The following is a 19,123-nucleotide window of genomic DNA, read 5'->3' on the forward strand; positions in this document are numbered from 1 at the left end:
AACATCTTTGCCTTGTCTCCAGTCTTAGGGGAAAAACATTCAGTCTTTCACTATTAAGTATGTTACCTATGGTTTTAATTTTTTGAGAAGATGTTCTTTCCAAAGTTTAGGAAGTTCCTCTGTATTCTTAATTTTCTAAGAATTTTTATTGTGAATGGGTGTTGGATTTTGTCAAATACTTTTCTGCATCAATTTATATGATCATATGACCTTTCTTTTTTCAGCCTGTTAATATGGTGGATTACAGTGATCGATTTTCAAATTTCGAAGCAGCCTTGCATGCCTGGAATAAACCCCACTTGGCCGTGGTGCATAATTCTTTTTATATATTGCTGAATTTTGTTTGTTAATATTTCGTTAAGGATTTTCATATCTATGTTCATGAGGGATATTGGTTTGTAGTTTTTTTTTGGACTATTTTGGCTGTTTTTGGTATCAGCATAACAGTGGCTTCATAGAATGAATTGGAAAGTATTTCCTCTTATTTTCTGTAAGAGATTGTATAAAACTGGTGCGAATTCTTCTTTAACACTTGGTAGAATTCTCTGAAATTATCTGGCCTTGGAAATCGCCAAGGAACTTTATTAATTACAAATTCAGTTTCCTTAATAGGAATTCCTTAATTCGAATTATCTATTTTATATCGGGTGAGTTGTGGTACTTTTTGAGGAATTGCTCCATTTCATCTATTTTCATCAAATTTATGTGTGTAGGGTCATTAGCAGTGTTGCTTATTATTATTATTATTATTATTATTATCACTATTATATGTGTCTATAGTGATATCTTTTGCTTCTTTCCTGATACTGGTAATTTATGTCTTCTTTTTTTCCTTTGTCAATCTTACTAGAGGTTTGTCAGTTTTATCCATCTTTACAGATAACTAGCTTCTTGTTTCATTGATTTTCTTTATTGTTTTCCTATTTTTCAGTTTTATTGATTTCTGATCTTTATTATTTCCTTCCTTCTGTTTGTTAGTTTCTAGTTCTTAAGGTAGGATCTTAGACTATTGATTTGAAACTTTTTTCTTTTCTACTGTAAGCATTTAGTGCTATAAATTTCTCTTAAGCACTGTTGTGTCCCACAAATACTGATATGTTGTCTTTTTTCATTTAGTTACATGTATTTAAGAAAAATTTCCTTGAAACTTCCTCTTTGATCCATAGATTATTTAGAAGCATGTTCTTATGTTTCCAAGGGTTTGGAAAACTTCCTATTATCTTTCTGTTATTGATTTCTAGTTTGATTTCATTGTGATCAGAGAACACAGTCTGAGTGATTTTAATTCTTTTAAATGTGTTAATTTTTTTCCTGCAAAAAGCTTTATTGCTTCAATTTGTTCCACAGTATGGGAGAGGGCTCCAGGGTAATTAGAAGGCTGCCCAGTAGCTGCACAGGAGAGGCTCAGGCACAAAGACAACACCAGGGGGAATGCAGAGGGGCCCCTCAAAGGCCTCTGGGCTCCAAAGGCTCCTAATCATGCTTAAGGGTGAGCCTTTGGAAGAGATACTCGCCCAGCCCCGCCAAGGTACTGGCCAGCCTGCAGAAGTTAGTGAGGTGGTCACCCACCTCCTTGATGAGTTTCACCTCATCTAGGAAGTGATTCTCTAGGAAGTCACAGAGATGGAGGACTGTGCGGGAACCCAGGGTATGCAGATCCAAAAGGGCTTCTCCTTGACCATGGTAGCTTCCATGGCATCCTGAGTTTTACCCCATTCATCTTGGTATGGCTTCTGCAGATCCTGGAAGAGGCCGCTGCCACCACATCGGTTTTGCATCTGCAAGAGTTGCTTGGCACCCTTGTGCTTCTCCTTAGCCATCTCACAGAAGTGGCCCACACCCTCCAGAGCCACATTGTCATGGTTGAAATAGAGGCCCAGAGAGAGGTAGGTTGTAGGAGGCCAGAAGATGCAGATAGACCAGACAGTTGACAGCAGACTCCCTATTAGTGGAATAAATTCTGACTGATTCGGGAGCTCACGGTTGTTTGACAATAAAGAATTAAGCTCAAAAAATGGTGTTGGCTGGGCTCAGAGGCTGAGGATAGCTAAGAAGGTTCAGAAGGTTGAGACTGGAAAAGAGATTGGAGGGTGGCGGGAAGCTAGAAGAAAGGGTATCCCTGGGTCTGTTCCATCCAAACACTGTTGAGGCAAGAGAAAAATCCTGGGGACCGCGAGGGCACTCTGTTGAAATTTTTTTAATGGCTAACTAGATCCTGAGGTTTGGTAGTGTTTTGAGTTCTTCCTATATCTTTACTGATTTTTTGTGTAGTTGTTCTATCATTTGTTGAGAGCAGTGCACGTTGAAGTTTCCAACTCTATTTCTTCTTTCAGTTCTATTAGTTTTTGCTTCCTAAATTTTGCAGTGCTCCTGTTTGGTTTATGCACATTTATGATTGCTATGTCTTCTTGGTAGATTAACTCTTTTATAATTATGTAATATCCTTGATAGTTTTTAAATTAATAGATTTATTTTTTAAGAACAGTTTTACATTTACGAAAAATTTGAGCAGATAGTACAGAGAGTTCCCATATACTCCTTGCACACAGTTTTTCCTATTATCAATATATTATATTAGTATGGTACATTTGTTGCAATTAATGTACCAATATTGACATATTATTATTAATTAAAGTCCATATTTTATTCAGATTTCCTTAGTTTCTACCTAATGTCTTTTTTTATGTCTCAACATCCCATCCAGGATACCATATTACATTTAGTCATTGTGTCTCCTTAAACTCCTCTTGGCTGTAACAGCTTCTCAGACTTTCCTTGTTTTGGGTGACTTTGACAGTTTTACAGAACACTGTCAGGTATATTGTAGGATGTGCTTCTTTTGGAATATGTCTGATGTTTTTCTCATGATTAGTCTGAGATCATAGGTTTTAGAGAGAAACATCATAGAAGTCAAATGGCATTCTTATCACATTGTATCATGATTACAACTATCAATGTGATGTTGACTTTGATAACCTAGCTGAAGTAGTGTTTGTCAGGTTTTCCCACTGTTTTACACTTCTCATACTGTACTCTTTGATAGAAAGTCACTATGTGCAACCCACAGTTGAGTAAGGAGCTTGACCTCCTTGAGAACAGGGTATCAACACAAATTACTTGGAATTCTCCTGCAAGGGAGATTTGTCTCTTCTCCACATGTATTAATTCATTCACATATTTATTTATATCAGTATGAACACATGGATATTTAGTCTCTGGTAGTTTCATTTGCTTTGATGTCTACTTTATCTGACAGTATAGCCATTCATGTTTTCCTTTGGTTAATATTTGTATGAGATATATTTTCCCATAATTTTACTTTCAATCTATCTATGTTACTATATTTGAAGTGAGTTTCTTACAGGCAGCATACAGTTGGGTCATATTTTTTATTCACTCTACCAATATTTTAACAATTTTGATCATTATCTTACATTTTAATGTAACTATTGATAAGTTAGGGCTTAAGCCTGACATTTATTTTTGTTTTGTTTGCTCTCTCTGTTTCTTGTTTCTCTGTACTATTTTTTCTACCTTCCTGTGGATTACTTGAACTTTTTGTAAGAATTGAATTTTTATTTTCCTATAGTGTTTTGAAGTGTTTCTTCTTGTACTGTGTTTTTTTTTAAATTTTTTCCTATAGTGTTTTGAAGTGTTTCTTCTTGTACTGTGTTTTTTTTAAATTTTTGCTCTTTGTATCACTTTTAAATGTGTTATTACATTATATGTACATAGAACAAACACATATATGTGTATGTATGTTTTGTGTATACATAATGTAATGAGAGAGAGAGAGAGAGCGCACGAGAGAGAGAGGGGTAGGTATTGCATTATATACACATACCTACCTTATCATAGTCTACTGGTATCAACATTTTACCAGTTTGGGTGAAATGTAGAAACCTACTTCTTTTTACTTCATTTATAATTGTTTTATATATTTCCTCTGCATACATTGAGAATCACATCAGGTAGTATTACAATTTTTGTTTCAACAATTAAACATAATTTAGAAAACTCAAGAGGCAAAGGAAAACTTATTGTACTGATCCATATTTTTACTCTTTCTGTTATGTTTTTTCTCTTTCCTGATGTTCCAAGATTCCTTCTATTATTACTTCCTTTCTGTTGAGATAACTTTTTTTGTTTTAAGCCATTCTTTCAGGGTCAGTTTGCTGGTGGCAAATTCTCTTAGTTTTCCTTAATCTGAGAATATCTTGATTACCCCTTCATTTCTGAAGGATATTTTCACTGGACATAAAATTCTGGATTGACAGTTCTTTCTTTCAGCACTTGAAATATGTACCAGTTCATTCTGACCTCCATGAGAAATCCTCTGTGATTCAAATAGATTTTCCCCTACAGGCAAGGCATCATTTCTCTCCTGCTGCCTTTTAATTTTGTCCTTTGTTTTCAGAAGTTTGAGTACGATAGGTCTTGGCATGGATTTTTTTTTTTTTTTAATGTTTATACAGTTTGTGGTTTGGTCACCTTCTTTAACCTGTAAGTTTATGTCGTTTGAGAAATTTTCAGCCGTTATTTCTTTGAATACTTTTTCAGCTTCACCTTTTTCATCTTATACTTTCCTAACTTTGATGACACAGATCTTCAATATTTTGTTATAGTCCCACACATTCCTTAGGATCTGTTCATTTCCCCCACCCCCATAGGCTATTTTCTTTCTGTTGTTTACACTGGATAATTTCTATTGTTATATCTTCAATTTCACTGATTCTTTTCCCTGTCTCTTCCATTCTGCTGTTGAGCTCATCTATTAATTTTAAAATTTCAGTAATTGCAATTTGTAATTTTAAAATTTCCATTTTTTATATCTTCCATTTCTTTGATGAGACATTCTATTTTTTATTAGTTTCAATCATATTTGTAATTGCTTGTTGAATCATCTTTATGAACATCTATGTCATCTTGTTATTGGGGTCTTTTGTCTTTTCTCATTTAAGTGAAGATTTTCCTAGCTTTTGATATGATGAGTGATTTTTCATTGAAACTTGGATATTTTGGGTATTATGTTATGAAACTCTGGATCTTATTTAAATCTTGTTTTTAGCATGCTTCTTCTGACACTGCTATGGCAGGGGAAGGGAAATGTCACTTCATTGCTGCCAGGTGGAGTGAAGTCCAGGTTCTTCATTTAGCCTTCATTGACACCTGTCAGAGGAGGGTCTTCTCGTTACTACTTGGCAAAGTGGGAGTTTACGCTCTTTCTTATGCCTCTGCTGATACCACCCTGGCTGAGAGGAGCAGAAGTACCTTGTTATATTTCCTCTTGTGACCTCTATTGACACTATGGTTGAGAGGGGATATTAGTTACTGCTGGATGGTGGTGAAAGTGCTGATTCTCCACTGGGGCTCCTCTGACACCACCCCAGTGAGGAGAAGAGGAGGGATCCCTTGTTATTTCCAGATTGGCATGAAGTCCAGGCTTCTCATATAGTCTCCACTGACACTATGTTAGAGGGGGCTTGTTACTACCCAGTAAGAATAAAAGTTCTGGCCCCTAACTTACCCTTCTCTGACACCATCCTAGCAGGGAGTTTGGCTCTTTATGGCCTGCCCAGGGAGAAAGTCTAAATTTTCTACTTGGCCTTTGTTAGCATAGGTGGTACTGCAATTTTTCTTCTGTGATGTTTGGTTGGAGTAGAGTGGTTATTATCCAAAACTTTCCTACTGTGCTAGGTTACCTCTTTCCTGGCACTTTGCTGGAGAGAGCAGGCTTTTCTTGAGGCTTCTTTTTTTTTTGGCTTATGCTCATTGATATTTCTAGGTTTTTAGCTTGTCCAACACCCAGTCTAGCATATATGAGGCAAAATCAAACCAAACCAAACCAAACCTCAGGGACCTCATTGCTTTGTCATTCCTTGAGTTCTAGGACTATAGCCAGTCTACATTTTGTGTACTTTTCAGAGTCTTCTTATGTTTGTTTTATATACAATGTCTAGATTTTTAAACTATACTTAGCTGCAGGAATAAAGGGAAGTACACCTACGACATCTTCCCAGAAAGAGAAGTCTTACTTGCTTTGTTTCAAAATTTCATTTTATTATGAAAAAATTTAAACATACACGAAAATACGGAGATTAGTAAAATGAAACCCCTTTACTCAGCTTCAACAATTTTCAACATTTTACCAGTCTTGTTTCATTTATTCTCCCCACTCCAAGGTTTTTTGGAGTTTTTTAACTCAAATCGCAGATATAATATTATCTCATTCAATGTGAGCGTGCATCTCTAACAGAAAAATATTTTTTTTACATAACCACAATGCCATTATTACAATTTGCTAATTAACAATAATCCCTTAAAGTAATTGAATAATAATTCATATTCAAATTTCCCTAATGGTTTTAAGAAGTGTTTTTAAAATAGATTTTTTTTTCAAAACATAAACCAAACCAAATGTAACATTGCATTTGGTTGTTATCTCCCTTAAGTCTCTTTTAGAAATCTATGTGTATATCAAAATGTACACCTTAAATATATACAATTTTTATTGGTCAGTTATACCTCAGTAAGGCTGTCAGTTTCCCATTTTCTTTTTTCCTCATCTTCTTTTATTTTGTTTATTTTATTTTATTTTATTTTTTTCCTTTTCTTGATACTTTATTTTCTGCCAGGATATTTTTCTAGTACACTTCAAGATCAAATGCAGTGGAGCTCTTCATCCTCTATTAAATGTCATTTATCATCGAAGAAAACAGATCATTTTTCCTAAACTATTCCACATTCTGGATTTGGCTGATTGTTTCTTAGTGGTGACATTGGACTTGTTCTTCTATCTCCTATATTCACCATAATCTGGGAGTTATAGCTATAACTTGATTAGATTTATGTTTGATTTTTATTTTTGACATCAACATATTATTGTGGGTGCTGTATGTTTCCTATTGCATCACATCAGGAGGCACATATGCAGCTATCTCATGCTTAGTGATGCTAAAATTGATCAGTGGGTTCAGGTGGTGTCAACCTGATCACTCCATTGTAAAGTTCCCCCATCATCATTTTGCTTAATCTTTTTTTATCCATTCATGATCATTGCCTTAGATTAGTGGCTCTTGACCAGAGGTGACTTTGCTCCCTAGGGGACATATGACAATGTCTGAAAATCTTTTTATTGTCTTGACTGGGAAAGGGGTGTGCTAATGGCATTTAGTGAGTAGGGACCAGAGATGCTGCTAAAAATCATACATGCATAACACAGCCTCCAAATAAATAATGACCTGGCCTCAAATGTCAATAGTGCTGGGGTTGAGAAAACATGGCTTAGATTTATTATTTTATTAGGAATTGTTAAGTGGTGATATACTAATTTTACAATTCCTTCTGCATTTGCTTTCTGGAATTGTTGCACAAAGAAGAATATTCTTAACTATTTGGTTACCCTGAAATATAGTTCGTACAGGAAAGGTGGGATAAATTCTCGATTTTTCTTTTTATTAATTTTTGGAATAATAGTTTTGTGTCCTAGCATCACCCAAGGGTGATCAATGTTTTATTTTTAGTGTCATTAGGAACACTAAATATATAATTGCAGATTTTTTTTGATGCTCTAATTGTCCCAAAATAGGCAAGTGGGAAATCCCCTTCATCTTGGAACCTGTGTTCTTTTGACATGACTACATTAGTCTTTGATATCTTCCTTGCTTTTTGGCAAAACAAGATGTCCCAGGATCATTTTGTACATTTCCTGTTACAGACCTGTAAACAATTATTTCTTCAAGGAGGATAGGCTTTTTTTTTTGGTAGGAAATTATTTTAGAGGCCACAATATGGGCATTAGATATACTCATTGCTACTAGGTTACCATTGCTGCTATGTCTTTTCAATGGACAAAGCTAGGAAATATTTATTTTTTTAGAAAGAGAAAAATAAATAAGTCATAAGTCTATTATGTTTCTGTAAATACTGTATTTTCCCAACTTTCTTACACAAAGGATAGCACACTATATACCATGTTTTATACTTTGCTTTTTCCACTTAACATTATATCCCAAATATTACTCTAAATCTTTATATAGAAATCTATCTCATACCACAGTATTCCATTTTATTAAAAAAATATTTTTCCAACTTTCCATTTTATGGCTCCACTATCATTTATCCAACTGGTTTCTTGGTGGTGGACATTTGTTTTTTTTCCCAGTCTTTTGTTATTATACATAATGTTGCAGAGAATGGCCTTGTGCATATATCATTTTGTACTTTGCTGGTGTATCTTTGGGTTGGATTCCTATAAGTGAGATTACTGAGTCAAATAGTGAATATACATGTAATTTTGCTAGATATCGATAAATTTCTCTCTGTTGAGATTGTATAATTTTGTCTGTATGCTTTTTGCAGTTTTAAAAGGAATAAGATTTACTGCAACTAGTAGTAAATAAACCCTAGAGATCTAATGTGTGGTATAGTGAATATAGACAAAAATATGTGTTATAATCATCAAACTTACTAAGAGGCTAGATTTTAATTATTCCAACCACAAAAAAAGATGTAGTAATTATGTGATGTGATGGAGATGATAATTACCACAACAATGGCAATCATATTGCAATATACAAGTGTATCAAATCAACACGTTGCACACCTTAAACTTATCCAGTGTTATATGTCAAATATATAGCAATAAAAATAAATAAGTAAATTTTTTTAAAAAATGAAAAAAGGAGTAAAATTTTGAAAAAGAATAAAAAGTATAATTAGAAATTCTAACTACCAGCTTTGGCGCAATATAATAAGATCTACCCTTCCCACCTTTCAAAATTGAAAAAAACACTTGGAGCAAATACGAGAAGTCAAATTCCACATTTTGATGAGTAAAACTGTAGAACATGTTCTTCATTGTGCATCTAAGCTCAGTCTTGGGGCCATGCTATATTCCACAATGCCAAACTCCAGCACTGGACACAGATTTATGGTCTCCGGGGTTTTCCTAAAAGTCTAGTGTAAGATAGGTGGCTGGCCAGATGCTATGCCAGCATGCAAGAAGCTGATCAGAACTCACATTATGAAGCAGATGGATGAGGAATCAAAACTGTAAGTCAATTGGGGCAGCCGTCTGAAGGGGTAGAGTCAGAGGTGCTAAAAACTGAGGGAAGCTAAGAAACAGACTACTGGAGGCAATTTATTTATAAAAACTGGAGCAATGGTTGGTTAGGATATGATGCAGTGTAACCTACATCTTTGCTGTCATAACTCAAGCATGACTTTGCTCTCTCTGTGAGCTTTTCCTTTCTTTCAGTCAGAGAAGGGCCCAGGCCATTGGAATCACATGCGTGCATTGAGATCTTCCATTTTCTGCTCCTTCAACACCACTAGACCTGCCGTTTCCCTCTGTAGGGCTGGCTTCTCCTGGAAGCCTGTTATGGATCCTGATGAGTCCATTCCTCAGTTCCCTAGTTGCTGGTATGGCTATGGGAGTGCAGGGTGCAAGGCCTTGTCATGCTGCAGTGGTAAGCAGGGGCTGCTAAGCTGGCTATCTTGGTCATTGTGAACAAACCAGCAGGCTGGCTATTCCCAAGTTTAAGGCAGTTTGATATGGTCCAAATGGGGTGAGAAGAGCCAACCTGACCAGCTCCCAGACCTAAGCATCCTGGTGCTGAACGGAGTTGCCATTTTCCCTTTCTTCAGCTCAGTGAAGACTCTCAGACCACTCATAGGTCGTCAGGGACCTGGAGAAAGATGTCAGCCACCTCATTCTTGATAGTAGATATATTCTGAATGGGGACAGGTATAGAAGCAGAGAATAAGCATAAGCAAATTCAAGGTATTTAATGTTTTTATGGCTCAGCTTTCTTATTTGTATAGTGAGACTAGTATTAGTACCTACCTCATCAGCGTGTTATGAAGTTTAAATAACTTAGTAAAGTACTTATAAAATAGTGCCTGGCATATCAAAAGCAATCAATAAATGTTAGTTACTATTATTGTTATTAGATTATAATTATTGTAGGTAAATCACATCATGTCATAGCTTTGCTAACTCCCTTAAATGATCTCCATCACAATTGGGATAATATTCAAATCCTATATAGTGGTCCCTGCTTGCATATCTATCCTCATTCTCATCTTGTATCATTCTCCTTCTTCTTGGTAACCAAATTCAAGCCCTTTTGGCCTTATTTTAATTTCTTAAAATTATCAAGCTCTTTTTTTTTTTTTTCGTCTCGGGACCTTTGCACCTGTTCTACATTTTTATATTCAGAATCAAACAAACAAACAAACAAACAAACAAAACCCAACATTAATATCCAGAATCTGCAAAGAAAAATTTGGAAATCTTGATTACATAATAATCTCAATCACCATAAGATTAAAAACGAAATAAAATACAATAGTCAAAATGATAAATGCAGTATATATATTGACAAAGGGCTAATAGCTTAGTAGTTAAAAGTCCAAACTGTAGATTCCGACTGCTGGGTTTGAATCCCAGGTCTATCATTTACTAGCTGTGTGGCCTTGGGTGTCACTCAGTTTCTCCATTCCTCAGTTTCTTCACCTGTAAAATGGGGATAACAGCACCTACTTCTAAAAATTGTAGTGAGGGTTAAACTTATTTAATAAGACAACTCTTGGCATACTTCAAGTGTCATATATGTGTTACTTATTATTGTTAATAAGAAGTCAAAAGAAAAATAGGCAAAGAATGTGATTAGGCAGTTCACAAAAAGGAGTAATACAAAATGGCCAGTAAACATGTCAAAAATGGTCGACTTCCCTCATAATGAAGAGCATGCATTTGTTTATTTTGCAAATATTTAAATATATATTAAGTGCAAAAAAGGCATGAGGAATAGAATAGCGAACATCTTAACTCTCATGGAATTTACATTATAGTAATTTTTATGTGTGTGTGTAACTTTTAATATACCATGTGGTGATAGTGTTTTGAAGAAAAATAAAGCACGTTTGGAATGTTATTTTATATAGAGGTCAAGGAAGAACTCTGAGGTAAGGTGACATTTAAGCAGCAATCTGAAGAAGTGAGGGAGAAAGCCATGAGGATTTCTATGGAAAGAGCTTTCCAAGCAGAGGAAACAATAAGGGCATAGGCTTGGAAGCAGGAGTCAGCTTAGCTTATTCAAGGAACAGCAGTAAATCTATTTTGTTTGAGGCAAGGCTGAGTTAATAAGAAATGAGGTCGAAGAGACCAAGGCCAGATTCTGTAGGGCTTTAAAGGCCAGGATAAGGACTTTAGACTTCACTAGAAGTGAAATAGAAAGCTTGCAGTCACTTAGCAATTGTATTCAGCTACATACAACCGGGATCCAAATAACAAAGGCTCAAATTGGATGATGTTTCACGTGTCATATTGATTCTAAGACACTATCAACTGTAAGACACACCATTATTTTATGTACCACCAAGAAAGAAAAAAAAGTGCTGCCAATATAATCATTAAACTGTCATTCAAATATTTCAGAGATGTTGAAACATGACAAGACATCCCTTTTAGAACTGGCAAAATATGGCATTTTTCTTTCTCTTGTAAGAATGGGTCCAGAGGTAATCAGTTTTTTGGTTGCAAGATGGATATTCAGCTATAGCCATTAAATTCTCGTTTCTGAGAGGAATAAAGAGAAATAAAGAAGGGTGAAAATGCCTTTTATTCTTCCATATTAACTTGTAAAAGTCTCCCCAAAAATCTTGTTGGAATTTTTAATGGCATTGCACTGGATGTGTAGGTCAACTTGGAGAGAACTGCCTGATGTCCAATATATAAGTGCTAAGTTGTAGATCAATGTATTACGGTCTCACTTCTCTTTCATAAAAAAATAAATGTAAAAAACATGCTTGTATTTGCATAGAAAATTTCTCAAAGGATACATGAGAAACTGTTAACGAGTGGTTATTTCGGGGAAATAGAACTGGGTGTGATTGGCAGGGCAGAGAGGGGCTTTAACTTTTCATATTTTGCCCTCTTCTATACCTTTTTTAAAACCACAAATATTGTATATAGTACTTTCATAATGATAAATATAAACCAGCAACCTTAAAAGTGGAGTGCACATTACCCTGGGGGTACAGGAAGACTTTCCATAGGGTAAATAAACGACTTAGAGTTTTAAGGGGATCAATTTCTATATCCTCATATTTCATATTTCCTAAAATTGATCTTCCAGAGAACACACTGGCAGTGGAGGAATGAAGTTGGTTCTCTCTTTTTCATTTCCCTTTTTCACAACAGTCCTTTTTGCACTTTACAATAGAAAAGCATCTTTTACCATTCTTGAATCTTACCAGGTGCACTGCCCTGCGATGTAAAATCCTTAGGGCACCAGAGAGACAATTCCCAAACACTGCTGTTAATGATGTAGAAACAAATTACTCTAACAAATGAATGGGGATTGGATCATTTTGCAACTTAGATGGCTTCCAATGAAATTGAAGGAGAACACAATGGAGCTGTCAGCTGATAAATCATGAAAAATAATTTTGAAGGTAAATCATTGTGTAATTCCCCCCCCCCCATATATCCAAAGGAATTCAAAGACTTGAGTGACATTTCTAAAACAAAATGTCCATTCCAATTGACTTATTTATATAAACGAGGTTTCTGTGTGCTGGTGTTTAACCAAGCAAAAAATAAGAAGAGAATTAATGTTGAACCCTGTCTAATTCTAGCAATAGGCAATATTTATCCATGGATACACCCACTAAATTAAGAAAAGACATCTGCTGCTAATAAATTTTTGTCTTTATGTTTAATAATTACCCTTCAAAATCTGTAATATATTTACAATGTTTTGACCTACTATATTCTAATACTAATTGTCATGATAACACAAGCAAGAGTAAAATTTTAAACAGTACTTAGAGCTTTAGGATCACAGGAACATTTAAAAATCACTTAAATAGCAAAACATATACATATTTTTGCTGCAGGGAAATTGGATAACCAATAACATCATTTCAAGTGCAAAAATATATTATCGTGATAAAATTCTGTTAGAAGAATAGGATGGAGTTAAGAACCCAGGGAGAAAAGGGAAAAGGTACAATTTCCAACTATCAAAGAGCTTAGTTATGAATTTTCAAAACAAATGATGGTGGCTCTTAAATCTCTAAGGTATTTAGGTTTCACTGGTTTCATGTAAAATTGTGATGTAACAATTTTATTTGTGAATGTTAATATTTGTCAGAAATCACATTATTTCCAGCTGACTTTTTGATGCAAAATTTTAGATGTCACCATGTGTAGAGCACAGCGTTAAAAATATTTTTAGAGAGTATTTTGATATAAACCAACAGTTTTATATAAACATACAAAATTAATATTCAAGGGAGTGTCATATTTTTTTTGCCACCTTGTGGTCAGAGTTATATTCAACCTTAGGAGCTGTGACTTCAATGAGGAGGGAGTCTCTTCTTAGGTTAGCCCCTTCTGCTAGCCTTCAGTTAGATCTTTGTGAGGCAGAGATGGTGACATTTGCCCAGGACTAAATCCAGACCCATACAAGCACTAAGTACCAAAAAGATTATGCTGACATCCCCTGCATGTGATTCAGAGCAAAAGCAACATGCAATCAGGAAAGGAATGTAAGGAAGCACAACAAAATTCTGACTTTTCCCATGAGGACTACTTTAAAAAATGTTAAATTGTTTCTGATTTTTTTTTCTTGATTCTTTTATTTTTGGTACTTCTCTAGTAATGACCTAGACACTTCCTTAGGCTGCCTTTTGGGGAACCCAGCCCTGATTCTGGCTCTGGGCAAGTTCGTTTTAGTGCTGTGTCCGCAGCTCCCAGTACAACACCTGGCTCTGGGGTTGGAGCTGACATTTGCTGAGCGAATGATGACAGAGACCCCAATTTCCAGACCTGTGGGCTTCTGCTGGAAGATGATTGGCAAGGCTGTCAGGTTGCCATGGTGTCTTCAGTGGTAGACAGTCCAAAGTACACAGAGATCTAGATCTCTTTGATGTTTGTTACTCTGTGGAGATGGGATGAGAGTACCTCCTGTCCCTCTACACTCCACTCTATGACTTCTGTCATTTTTAGCAGCAGGAGCAGGAGCAGGAGTAGGATTCTTTCAGTGGGTGAGCTAGTTCGCAGTTCTTCTGGATGCTGGCCACAAACAACAGGATTTATTGGAAGGATGCTGGGATGCTTCAAGGAATTCAATCAAGAGTTGGCTTCGGTAGGGCTTAGGTAGAGCTCTGGGGGACCTCAGGTGTACGGTTACCAGGCATCTTATCTTCTTTAAGGGCTCCTGACAACCAATTCCTGCTTCTTTAAGGGCTCCTGACAACCAATTCCTGCTGCTAAACCCAGGAGACCTAGGCACTACTCCCTAGAAGAAGGGGCCAGGAGGAGTGATGTCCTGTGCTAACCAAGGTATTAGGCAGCACAGCTCCAACAGCCTGGCAGTGTGTACTGGGCCAAGACCGGCCACCGCCAGGACTCAGGGACTGACTCTTCTAGAACATATCCTCCCTGATCCTCAAGCACGGGCTATCGATTTCTCCTCTGAGTCCCATCCCGATGCCTGCCCTGGGCTGCCCTCCCTGGGACCAGCACCTGTGGCTGCTCCCTGACATCCCCTAGCGTGCCCAGAGCCGAGCCGCTTTTTCTGGGCTCAGTCCTCGTGGGCCTTGTCCTGCTGCTGCCCACTGCCAGTAGTTCTCAGTGCAGGAGTACCCCGAGACCCTTCTGACCCAGGTCCACCCTTTCCCACCTGCTAGGGCTTAAGGGTCTTGGGATGTAGTTCAGGCCCCTCTATCAGCCTGAACTACAGGGGAGGTGCCAGCTGTAAGCATGGCTTTGTTGTGCCTGGTTCCTCCCACTGACCCCGGGCTGCTCAGCATCTGCTGGGCTAGAAGGCCGGCTGCCAAACCCTCAACCCCCCTCCCCCCCCCCGTGGCCTTGGGAGCCCGAGGAGGAGGCGTGGAGCAGGCACAACCTCTGCAGAGTGCCGATAAGATGGGCAAAGGGACGTGCTTCTTTAGGCTCAGGGGCCTTGGGAACTCTGATCCTGGGAATCCGGGTTTCAGGCCTGCCCCAGAATGGAGCCGGGGCTTCATCCTTATTGGGCAGGGGTGCAGAAGCTGGGGTGGGAGGGGAGCCTGAGACAGGGCTGGGGGCAGGCTCAGCTGCAGAGATGATGGCCAATCACACCTTCTGACTGCACTCCTGAGAACCCAGCCTCTGAGGGGACATTTCACAGCCCCAGAGGCGTTTCTGGACTTGGCTACCCCTCTGTCCCCAGTCCCGTAGTGCTGGGGGAAGCTGTCTGGACGGAGGGAAGGACGAGGAGAGGGGAGGAGACGACGAAAGGGGTTAGAACAGCGATTGGAGCCGAGAACTGGAAGCGCCTTAAAGAGACTGCGCGGTCACCGCCCCCCTTCCCGCCAGCCTCAATGAATTAGCACTGTGTTTCCCAAACTTGCCTGATCATAAGAATCCTCTCCGGCCCTAGTTAAAGATGCAGGTTCCGGAGCACCTCCTTTCGAGATTCTGATTCAGTGGGTCTGCGGGTGGAGCCGAGGAATCTGTAATTTTAACACGCTCCCCACGTGATTCTCGGGAACAAGCAAGTTTGGGAAATATTGAATTAAAGGAAACGAGCCTGGCTGCAGAAACGGCCTCCGCTAGGGGGCTACAGCGGGAGGATTCCCGGGGGCGTCGCCTGCTTCCGCCACCGCCTCCAGTGAAAGTCCCTTTTGGGTCCAGCTGCCACAGCAACTGAGCTCTCTCAGGCTGGGCGGGGGACACCCCAGGTCTGCGTGGCCCCCGCGCCGCCACGCCCAGTGGCCGCTCGAGCCCAGCGAGCAGGGGGAGGAGCCGCCGCCAGCGGAGGCGGAGGAGGTAGAGGAGGCGGAGACGGAGGAGACCGCGGCGGAGAAGGCGGAGAGGAAGGTGGAGGCGGAGGCAGAGGCGAAGGCGAAGGCGAAGGTGGAAGGGAAGGTGGAGGCAGCGGGGAAGGTGGACGCCACCGGGAAGGTGGAGGCGGCGGGGAAGGTGGACGCCACCGGGAAGGTGGAGCCGGCAGAGGGACCGGGCCGCCGGGTTGAGCTCAAGCTGGAGCCCGAACCCGAGTCGGTACGGGAGGCGGAGCAGGAGCCGAAGGGGGAGTCCAAACAGGAGCTGGAGGATGAGAATCCAGCGCGGAGCGGCGGTGGCGGCGGCAGCAGCGACGAGGTTCCTCCCCCAACCCTTCCCTCCGACCCTCCGCGGCCCCCGGATCCTTCTCCGCGGCGCAGTCGTGCCCCCCGCCGCCGACCCCGGCCGCGGCCGCAGACCCGGTTCCGTACCCCGCCGCAGCCTAGGCCACGGCCCCCGCCCCGGCCCCGGCCCCGGCCCCGGCGCGGCCCCGGGGGTGGATGCCTGGATGTGGATTTCGCTGTGGGTCCACCAGGCTGTTCCCACGTGAACAGCTTTAAGGTGGGAGAGAACTGGAGGAAGGAACTGCGGGTGATCTACCAGTGCTTCGTGTGGTGTGGAACCCCAGAGACCAGGAAAAGCAAGGCAAAGTCGTGCATCTGCCATGTGTGCAGCACTCATCTGAACAGACTCCACTCTTGCCTTTCCTGTGTCTTCTTTGGCTGCTTCACGGAGAAACACATTCATGAGCACGCCGAGACAAAACAACACAACTTAGCTGTAGACCTTTACTATGGAGGTATATACTGTTTTATGTGTAAGGACTATGTATATGACAAAGACATTGAGCAAATTGCCAAAGAAGAACAAGGAGAAGCTTTGAAATTACAAGCTTCCACCTCAACCGAGGTTTCTCACCAGCAGTGTTCAGTGTCCCGTCTGGGTGAGAAATACCCAACCTGGGAGACAACCAAACCGGAGTTAGAACTGCTGGGACACAACCCAAGGAGAAGAAGAATCACCTCTAGCTTTACCATTGGTTTAAGAGGACTGATCAATCTTGGCAACACGTGCTTTATGAACTGCATCGTCCAGGCCCTTACGCACACTCCGATCCTGAGAGATTTCTTCCTCTCTGACAGGCACAGATGTGAAATGCCAAGTCCCGAGTTGTGTCTGGTCTGTGAGATGTCTTCGCTTTTTCGGGAGTTGTATTCTGGAAACCCATCTCCTCATGTTCCCTATAAATTACTACACCTGGTATGGATACACGCACGTCATTTAGCAGGGTACAGGCAACAGGATGCCCATGAATTCCTCATTGCAGCATTAGATGTCCTGCACCGGCACTGCAAAGGTGATGATGCTGGGAAGGCAGCCAACAATCCCAACCACTGTAACTGCATCATAGACCAAATCTTTACAGGTGGCCTGCAGTCCGATGTCACCTGCCAAGCCTGCCATGGTGTCTCCACCACAATAGACCCATGCTGGGACATCAGTTTGGACTTGCCTGGCTCTTGTACCTCTTTCTGGCCCATGAGCCCAGGGAGGGAGAGCAGTGTGAATGGGGAAAGCCACATACCAGGAACCACTACTCTCACGGACTGCTTGCGAAGGTTTACAAGGCCAGAGCACCTAGGAAGCAGTGCCAAAATCAAATGTGGTAGTTGCCAAAGCTACCAGGAATCTACCAAACAGCTCACAATGAATAAATTGCCTGTTGTTGCCTGTTTTCATTTCAAACGGTTTGAACACTCCGCCAAACAGAGGCGCAAGATCACTACATACATATCCTTTCCTCTGGAGCTGGATATGACACCGTTTATGGCCTCAAGTAAAGAGAGCAGAATGAATGGACAGTTGCAGCTGCCAACCAGTAGTGGAAACGAAGAGAATAAATATTCCTTGTTTGCTGTGGTTAATCACCAAGGAACCTTGGAGAGTGGCCACTATACCAGCTTCATCCGGCATCACAAGGACCAGTGGTTCAAGTGTGATGATGCTGTTATCACCAAGGCCAGTATTAAGGACGTTCTGGACAGTGAAGGGTATTTACTGTTTTATCACAAACAGGTCCTGGAACATGAGTCAGAAAAAGTGAAAGAAATGAATACACAAGCCTACTGAATTGACACACAGACCTACCTGTAATGGAAAATGACGACACCTATACTACAACTGGCATCGAGATTTAAAGGACCTACTTGCATGGCCTATGGGCTTGACAGAGTAAGAATTGAACAGTATCCAGTGTCTAAAAGGTCCTAACTGGAAGAGAAATAGAAGGGGCGGGAGAAGAGGCTCTAGTCTAAGCAGTGACTTAAAGGAAAATTAAATGGCAGGAATGTTCTGGGTGAGAAAGGCAGAAAAAGGGAGATCCTGACACTGGTACATATCCTATATTCCTCCAAAAGATTGTGTGGGGAAGTGTGGGGGTGGGTGGGGGGGTGTGGGGGGGTGTGCCCTTGTAACCGTAAAACATCTTTCTCCATGGGTGTTTCAGCTTCAGCTGACGAATCACATAACAGTTATATGTTTGGGGTGGGTGGGGGGGTGAGAAAAGTTTATATAAATGTAGCCCATTACATATATGGGCATGAAAGCGGAAAAGTGGAGGAGGCAGGGATATCTCATTGACAAACACCTTTGCCAGTTTCTTTGTATTCGTGTTTTTTTGTGCTATTAAATGCAGTATTAAAAAAGAAAAGCCCACGTGGGCTAGTGAAAAGAGAATAAGAGGGCTTATATATGGGGAGCAAAGGCTCCAATAGTAGAGAAGACAAGAAATACTGTAAGATAAGCAACCAACACAGACAGGCCTCAGCTAAGAGTATCGTGTGTGTTAAAAAAAAAAAGCTGTATGATATACTTGAGCAAATCAATGAATCTCTTTGCGATTGTTTTCTCATCTGTACAATGCAGATAATTCCTATCTTAAAGGGTTATTGTTAAAGTTTAAATGATATAAAATGTGTCAAAGTATAAAGTAAAAGGCTTGGAACTTTATAGGGGCTCAGTAAACATTTGTTGGATCTGAAACTTCTTTGGACCAGGACCAGAATGCATCAGAGGTGAGGATCGGTCCTACCTGAGACCCATGGACAGAATGGGCATACATCATGTCACGTGCAGATACACATACACACACACACACACACACACACACACACACACACACACACTCCTTCCCTAACACTGCCTACTTGGAGCCCCAAATAGAGGTCATCACAGTTGGTGCCACACCCAGGGTTGGGGGGAGAACCACAACTGTCCCCCCAA

General features: G+C 40.2%; 1 protein-coding gene and 1 pseudogene across 1 annotated transcript; one reads left to right on the forward strand and one right to left on the reverse strand.

Annotated features, from left to right (window-relative positions):
• Positions 1-1,473: 1,473 nt before the first annotated feature.
• LOC105309057 lies at positions 1,474-6,012 on the reverse strand (annotated as a pseudogene).
• A 5,502-nt stretch (positions 6,013-11,514) lies between these two features.
• Positions 11,515-18,850, forward strand: USP27X (ubiquitin specific peptidase 27, X-linked). Its single transcript, XM_023525991.1, has 2 exons — positions 11,515-11,526; positions 15,614-18,850. Exons 1-2 carry the CDS (start codon positions 11,515-11,517, stop codon positions 17,969-17,971), a joined length of 2,370 nt encoding a protein of 789 aa, XP_023381759.1. The 3' UTR covers positions 17,972-18,850.
• Positions 18,851-19,123: the final 273 nt, after the last annotated feature.

The sequence above is a fragment of the Pteropus vampyrus genome, unplaced genomic scaffold (assembly GCF_000151845.1).
Source record: "Pteropus vampyrus isolate Shadow unplaced genomic scaffold, Pvam_2.0 Scaffold663, whole genome shotgun sequence".
Lineage (NCBI taxonomy): Eukaryota > Metazoa > Chordata > Mammalia > Chiroptera > Pteropodidae > Pteropus > Pteropus vampyrus.